General features: G+C 56.4%; 1 protein-coding gene across 1 annotated transcript; it reads right to left on the bottom strand.

Moving 5' to 3' along the window:
* Positions 1-2273: 2273 nt before the first annotated feature.
* LOC123187397 (uncharacterized) lies at positions 2274-5009 on the bottom strand. Its single transcript, XM_044599254.1, has 3 exons — positions 4749-5009; positions 3935-4398; positions 2274-3833 (listed from the first exon to the last, which is right to left on the bottom strand). Exons 1-3 carry the CDS (start codon positions 4815-4817, stop codon positions 2474-2476), a joined length of 1893 nt encoding a protein of 630 aa, XP_044455189.1. The 5' UTR covers positions 4818-5009; the 3' UTR covers positions 2274-2473.
* Positions 5010-8208: the final 3199 nt, after the last annotated feature.

Below are 8208 nucleotides of genomic sequence, written 5' to 3'. Positions count from 1 at the left end.
TTCATCTGCAAAAGCGTTGCGGTGTCTTCATCATTGGGAGCTCTCAAATATTCCGGACCAAACACTTGCACAATTCTGACTACGAAGCGCTTGACACACATGATGGCATGAGTCTCACACATGGCCAAGTGGTCATCAACGAGATCCGTCGGAATACCGTATGCCAACATACACAAAGCGGCGGTCACCTTTAGAAAGATGCTATGCCCGAGTTCTCCCGCGGCATTCCTCCTTTGCCGAAAAAACCGATCATGGTTCTCCAGTTTCTTTGCAATGCGTTTGAACAACTCGATGCTCGTCCTACAACGGCTCGTCCTAAAACGGCGCCGAAAGTAGGACTAAGGGTAATATGGGATTCTCCGCAAAATAGTATCTTATCAATCTGTTGTGGGCATCGATCTTATCCTTCCATAATTTCTAACGACCCATAACCGAACCATCATGCTTCGGCTTTTTATTGACGTGCATAGGTAGGATCATTGCGAGGTCCTCCTCCTCTTGAATATCAAATTCTTCGTCGGAAGAATCGTAGGACGAACACATCTACAATATTGAACTTAAACCAGTTTAAAACTACAAACAATATGCACCAAATCCATCTACAAAATTTAAAGTTGAAGCAATACATACCTTGCAAGCGTTTCGTCAAACACCTTATGGGCGCCGAGCTGCAAACGGCTGTCGGGCGCTGTTTGTCGGAGGAATGGTGCGCTCGAGGGGCGGCGACAAGGAGATGAGGTGGAGGAAGCAGCGGCGGCGTGCGGGGATAGGTGGGGGAAGCGCGTATGGGTCACCGAAGCGAATGGGAAAGGTGCAGACGGCGGCGGCGGCGGCGCCGGAAGGTCTCAGATCTGGTAGTTGGTGAAGTCGAGCGTGAATCGTCGTTTTCCAGCGCGCGGGAGCGGGCACAACAAATACACCGCGCGTGATGCCGTCTTCCTTCGCTGAACTAATTTTACTGTGCGCGCGATTACTACGTGTCTGCTGGAGCGTTCGTTTCGGCCCCACGCGCATAATAATGCGGTTTTTCCCGGCGCGCGGCTTATTTCCAGCGCCGGTTGGAGATGCTCTGAGACAAAGAATATTCAGTGTCCAAACTACACGCATGATTCAGTGTTCGAGTATTATTAGGGGATCAAGAGCATCATCAGCTTATCCTAACCACTTTCTCGTACCGGTAAAACTACTAGCGCAATATAACCTGTGATGCATAGTAGTAGTAGCTTGTAGTGAAGTATCAACAGCCTAGAAGCGCTCAACCGTTGTTTACAGCCTCAACACGGAGCACTAAGTGCATGGTTTGGTAGTCGCATCTCACTCACTGAGTAAATTAGGATCACTTGCTAATAGGATACCCTGCCATCAGTGCAACAGTTTTTCAAGAATCCAGACCAATAGGGAGCGATCATGCATGGTACTGGAGCATGGCTCAGGCAGTCAATTCCACGAGATTATATGACTTGATGAAGTGTCAAGCATCCCTAGGATACCCTATCCCACATCTTCACAGTACCACTAACTAATTGCAACACTATTAAAGCCAGCGGTCAGATAGTGATAACTATTTAAGATAGTAACACAGTTAAACTGCACTCTCTTGAGCTAAAATTTATGGATTTCCATTTCTCATGTACTCCCTTCGTTTCTAAATATTTGTCTTTCTAAACATTTCAAATGACTACTACATACGGATGTATGTAGACATATTTTAGAGTGTAGATTCACTCATTTTGCTTTATATGTAGTCACTTGTTGAAATGCCTAGAAAGACAAGTATTTAGGAACGGAGGGAGTAACTATTTAAGATAGTATCACAGTTAAACTGCACTCTCTTGAACTACTCTGCAAATTTATGGATTTTCACATGGAAACAAACAGGTGTCCTTGAAAGATATGGCAGCTTCTCCTGCAAATAATGGCCGGCTCATCAGTCATCACTCCTCAACAACAACAGCCGCGGCTAGTGCCACACAGATCCTGCAATGGACCACGACCACGCCGGTGCCCCCTCCTGCATCGATGGAAATGGCGAGGATGGGCAGCCCCGAAAGACGAGCGCGTTCGAGCCAGCATCATCATGTCAGTGGAAAAGGCAGACCGGAATCAAGTCATCGAGTGCCGGCCAAGGAAGAGCAAGAATAAACAGCTCGCGCATGCACGATCTCGACCGATCCGATCGATCTGCTAGCGTGTTCACAATCCTAGCGACGCGAGGATCACGCCATGAATGGCGAAGGAAGGAACTCACAGGGGACATGCATGATCCCAAGTCAAGACGACGAAACCAAAACTTTACTAGCACTGCTACACTTGTTGCATTTTTTTGTTTTTTGGTTTTCCAATGGAAAACGACCTCTCAGAACTGTACACTACTGCCATGGATTTTTGGTTTTGAACGACACCTCCCCGAATTTCCTCTCCGTTTCCCCGCTGCTTGGTGGTGCTGTCGAGATATCGCCGTCTGGTACGACGATCAGCAGCTCATCGCCTCGCACTTGACCGCCATCGGCGGCCGGTCGAACCGGCCGCGGGACAGCAGCGTCCCGACCACCGCCATGTCGCGGCAGAACGCGCCCTGGAACATCGGGCTCATCGCCGCCGCGCTCAGCCTCGGTGTCTGCGGTGACGGCGGCGCGATCGTTTCCGGCTCCGCGATGTTCTCGCAGCGGACACTCTCTGTCTCGGGAATCTCCGGCACGGCTGCTGATTCTTCTTCTTGTTGTTGTTGCATGGCCGCTGACGCTGCGGCTTCTTCTTCTGCCTGCTTGGTCGCCGACGCTGCGGCGGCGGCCACGGAGGCAGCCAATGCGGCGGCGGCGGCGTCTTCCCTGGCCCTCTGCCGCGCGGCGGCCTCCTCGTCCAGCACGGCGGACATGATGTGCGAGTAGCCCTTCTGCAGCATCCGGTAGAGGAACAGGGCCGACATGCGGGCCTGGTCGCGCACGGCGTCCAGGTCGCGGTGCTCGTCCACCAGCTCCAGCCGCTCCGCGAACGACGCCGACCGGTCCGGCTTCAGCTTCAGCGTCAGCAGGAGGTGCGCGCGCACCACCTCCGACCGCGCGCAGCCGCGCGGCACCCCCAGGAGCGCGTAGTAGTCCACGTTGCACCCGTCGCCGGCGGCCACGCGGGCGCGGAGCTGCTGGACGCGGGCCACCAGCTCGCGGTGCGCCCCGGCGATCTCGCGCTGCCGGACGCCGCCCTGCGGCCGCCAGCTCGGCCCCGGCAGCTTCCCGTCGCGGAGCGCCGCGTCGTAGAGCAGCTTCAGGTGGTCCAGGTCGCGGAGGCTGTCGGGGATCGCGCCCACGGACTCGAGCAGGTCGGCGCGCGCGCGCAGCGCCGGGATGAAGGCCGGGTCGAGCGCCAGCGCGCGGTTGCAGTCGGCGATGGCGTCGGCCGGCCGCCCGGACGCGCGGAACGCCGCGGCGCGGCCCACCAGGCAGGCCGTGGCGAAGGAGTGCGGGAGCACGCCGCCGCGGCGCGCGTCGAGCACCTTGTTGAAATGGCGCACGGCCTCGGCGGGGAGGCCGGCGTCCAGCGCGGCCACCGCTGCGGCGCGGCGGCGAAGCAGGAGCTTCACGTGCGCCAGGAGCTGAGACACCGAGTCCGCCTCGCTCGCCGGCGGCATCCCGGACGCCTGGCTGTACTTGGACGGCGCCCTTCTGCTGGCAGCGGGCACATTGGCCGTCGAGTTGGACGGCGAGAAGCTATCCTCCGACCAGCACACGCTCTCGCGGCGGAACGCGGCTGTGGCGAGGCGGCGGCCGGTCTGGAGGAGCACCACGGCGTCCTCCATCAAGCCGAGATGGAAGCAAGCCTGACCCAAGACCAAGTACCTGCACACGAACGAATTGGCAATGGCAATCAGCACTGCTTGCTCAAAAGCGCCATGAATGTTCGATCCGGTAATCAGGGCAATGGCGAGCGACTCCGTTACCTCCACTGGGTCTCGGCCTCGGAGCTCCTGGAGAGGCCGGCGACGACGCGGCGCTTGATCTCGGAGACGTCGAGGCAGCAGAGGAACCGGGAGGCCCCGGCGCCGGAGACGGAGAGCTCACGGCCCGGGGAGAGAAGCCCCGCGCGGGACGCGCAGGCGAGGTCGCCGGAGCCGGACGAGCAGGACGCCGAGGAGGAGGAGGTGGCGGTGTCGTCCCCTGGGCAGGACTTGGCGCAGCTGGGAATGTAGTCCCGGAGCATCTCGGCGACGTCCCGGTAGCGGCGGAGCGCGAGCAGCGCGCGCGCCCGGAGCTCGAGCGCGGCCTCCATGCGCGGCGACATCTCCAGCACCGCGCCGACCAGCCCGAGCGCGGCGGCCGCCGCCGAGTCATCCCCACCGTCGCCGTCCCGCGCCGCCGCGGCCGCCAGAGCCGCCCGCGCCTCTTCGATGTACCCGTTGATCACCTGCCGCGCACAACCGCCATGGAAACAAGCAGCCATCAGATCCAGGCGTTGAGAATTCAAGCTCTCCCCCCTCCCTCCTCAGACCACCATCAGATTCCGGAAAAGAAAACAGAGTCTTTTCCGCCCTCCCCCCAACATCAAAACCAGAACGGACATTAATGAAGCAGGCTCGGAAGGGAGCAAAACAGGAAATGAAGCATCGCCAATGGAGGACGGACGAGACGCGGCGGATGACGCACGGCACGCGCCGAGTTTGACCCCGCTCCGCAAAGTCCAAACCGCGCCATCCCCATCCGCCGGACGGACCAGCACTGCATTGAAGCGAGCGAGCAAGGAGAGGCACCACGAACCTTTCTGTTGCCGCGGCGCCATTTGCCGGCCCTCCTCGGCGGCTCCGGAGCGGGGGACGACACAGCCATGGCAGCCTCCGCGCGTGAACCAACCAGCCCGAGCGCTCCGGGGCAGGGGAGCGAGCTGGGCGAGAAGAGAGAGAGCGGGGGCTGAATATATACGGGAGAGAGAGAGGTGGAGGTTGCTTGCTTGCTTGGGCGGACTGCTCTTCCTTGCTTCTCCTTTTGCTGGGTGCCTCGCGGTTCCTAGCTGGATAAATGCCTCCACGCAGGCCTAGCTATACTCCTAGGCAGTAAAATAAAATAGTGACTTGGCCGACTACTACTAGACTAGTGCCCCTGCCGTGCCACGGCGCCTTTGCCCTGCTGCCCACCACTGACTTTTTTTAAACAGGAGAGAGAGTGAGGGAGTGAGAGGACCTGTGTTACGTGTGCCCCACAGCTCAGTGATGACGGGGATTTTCCCTTTATTGCTGGCGATTTGCTGCCTGTAATCACCTACCCCATTCAGAGATCAGCGGGCGTCCACGTGGGCTAACAGGGGAAGTTAACCCCCGCAGAGGAGTACCACTGCGCCGAACCTCCCAGGCGCACAGTAAACTTTCTTTTTACCACGTGGTGTTAACCGCTGCCCGTACCTCGCCAGTGGTACTCGCAGCACGTCGCAAGTACTCATCGAAAATGTAGTCATCTCTCGCGGTAAAAGAAAATTCCAATCCCCGTCATCGGTGGGCCTTGGACGCATCTCTTTCTTTCTTTTCTTTCTTTCCAGCTCCGGCGGCAAGCAAAGCGAGCCGAACCGCGAAAGCGTGGGCGCATTTTGAGAAGGCGCGGCTGGATCGGGGCACATGGCGACGGCACTGTCAGCGCCCTCTTTCCAGCGGAGCAGCCCGCCATTATCCAGCAAACCCCCCATGTTCGTCGACCCGAACTGAACCGACCCCCTTTCGTTCATCAACGGAACAACGCCGTCAACAACAGTTTGATTAGCGGGCACTCCAGCAGCGGCGGCTGTCAGCGTCGCGATCATAATCGTACGCCAACGGGGAAACAAACCTCAAGGAGCCACGCGTGATGCGTCCGTTACGTGGTGACCATTGCGCGCCGGCACATTCTTATCGTTGTTTAATCGGGACCGGCATCGAGCAGCTGATGGGGCCGCCGCTTATGCGGCTCGCCTCACCGGAGTCGATCCGAGCTGAATTATCGGCATTGATGGTGACATGATGGACGGACGGATGGTGACATTGATGGTGCGTGCGCGTATATATGTGCGCGGGGTTGATGGAATCATCAACGGCCGGTCGGTCCGTGTCGCCGGGGCGGCGGGCACGCCGTGCGGGCGAACACCATCGGATGCTCTGGCCTGTCTTCGCACGCTACAGTGAACGTGCATGGACAGGACCTAATAGAACCACTAGCACTGTTTGGACATATTTTTCAACTTGCGTCGCTTGCTCATTGGGTCGCAAGGTCAACCGGGCTGACATTTGGCCGTGCCTCGGTTCCTACGTGCTGACTTTTCTCCGCTGTGAGCTGACAGTATTTCTACAGCTTTTTGTTGCGGTACGTCCAATCTGAAATACTACACATCATTCTGTAACGTTTGTTTAATATATATCCAGGCATTCCTCGTTTTGGCCGCGCATAGGAAACGAGTAGCATAAATATTGACTGAATTTGATATCAGCAGGTTTGTTGTTTTCAAACCGTGCAAATTCCGCTCGCATTACTCATCATAACGGAAAAACATCTGTTGCGAACAGGAGTGTTATTAGAAAGCTTGAAAGCGAAAAGCAAGTTATAGAACACCTAAAGAAAAGGTAAAACATAAATACTAGAAATTCTTTTAACTGAATCTTCTTATAAGAAAAGCATGCACATGGTACCAAAACGCTGGATCAACCGGATCGGATGGCATGCTGCGCTCCAGTTACCTTCACTGTTCGATCCGTTCAAACGGCCGAGTAGGTGCTACGATTCAAGCCGTATACGTACGTAGGTGCGCATGTTCTAGAGCCAGCACTCACTAGTCACCACAGTGGTCATTAAGACATGTTTAGTACAGCATTATGAGTGGTACTTATACGGAAGAATCATTGTTAGATCGGCACAACCAATTCGAACCAAATAAATATCTACTCTGTCTAGCCGCAGCAGGAACGCAGGACATGTTCCCCTGCGCTGGTTAACGTTGACGGCTAAACCGGCCGCGTCCTGAAAGGTGGTGCGAGCAGGCAGCTGCCTCCGTCAAAGTCATGCTTAATTGGGAGCGGGTGCGTAGACAGGTACGCTAGATCTGTACTGCTAGTAGTATTCTACGTGTATGCGCCACTAAGTGCCACTAACTGAGTAATCATGTTTCGTATGCTGTGCTACAACTGTCTCCGAACGGCATTGCCGGTCAGGGAATATCAGCTACCGCCGCACATGATTTCTCTGTGGTACTACTGCATAATTAAGCTGTGCGGGAATATAATGAGTGCTGGTAAGCCCTGCTTATTGTGATTTGTTAATGTTCTTCGTGAGAGATTAGCACCGTTGTCGTCGCCATGTCTCCGAGTAGTGCTGAGTGCGAGGTAGGAGTATCCATGTGCGCCCGAAGTTCTGCTTGTGAACCCGTCTACTTTCATACATTAGTCAGAAAGTGACACTGCTGTTTGTGCTGATGACGATCTACTCCAACACGGGTTGATTGAAGGTGGAACCGAAGGAGGCGAGGCGGCATGATGAGGGCGTGCCGCGGTTGCGCAGGGTGGTGATGATGATCCAGTTTTACCATGGGGATCTGGGTGCGGGGTGGGGTGAGGTCAGGTCAGGTCAGGGGAGGTGAGAGACGGCGGATCCTCCAAAGCCGTCGGAGCAGTCATCTATCCATCCGCCTGCGCCTGAGCTCCGGCATTCATTATCCATATCTTTTGACGTCCGGCCCGGGTTTTGAAACCTGAAAGGGACCTGGCCCGATCCGGGTCCGACCGTCCGGCAACGCCTGGTTTCCTTCACGCAGTGCTGCAAAGTACCACAGGCCATGCAGATCGGCGCGCAACTGTGCTCCTCCGGCCATGCGAGCGAAACAACAAGTAAACCCATCCAAATTTCGCAATCAGGCGCGCGCGCGCAGGACACGCATGAGTTTTTTCAAGGCCAGAACAAGGACTAGCCAACAACCACCACGACCCCTTCAGAGATCCGCTCCCTGAATCTGCATGCATGGATATGTCTGCGCCGCTGCGTTCCCGGCCGGCCCTCGAGTGGGCGACGAACGAGATGCGCATCCATGGCCGAAAAGAGAGAGGAATGACGAGCTGTGTAGGTACAAACAGTGGTGCAATGGCGCGTCAGTGGGATCACTGCGCATGCACGATCGATATGAGCATGAGAGGCGACGTGACCAGGCCATGCTGCTGCTGGTATGCTTAGCGGCCAATGATGGCTTGCTTTTGAACAGTCTCCCGATTTA

The sequence above is a fragment of the Triticum aestivum genome, chromosome 2A, assembly GCF_018294505.1.
Source record: "Triticum aestivum cultivar Chinese Spring chromosome 2A, IWGSC CS RefSeq v2.1, whole genome shotgun sequence".
Lineage (NCBI taxonomy): Eukaryota > Viridiplantae > Streptophyta > Magnoliopsida > Poales > Poaceae > Triticum > Triticum aestivum.
Note: the sequence above shows the minus strand (reverse complement) of the source record. Positions and strands in the feature narration are given on the sequence as shown.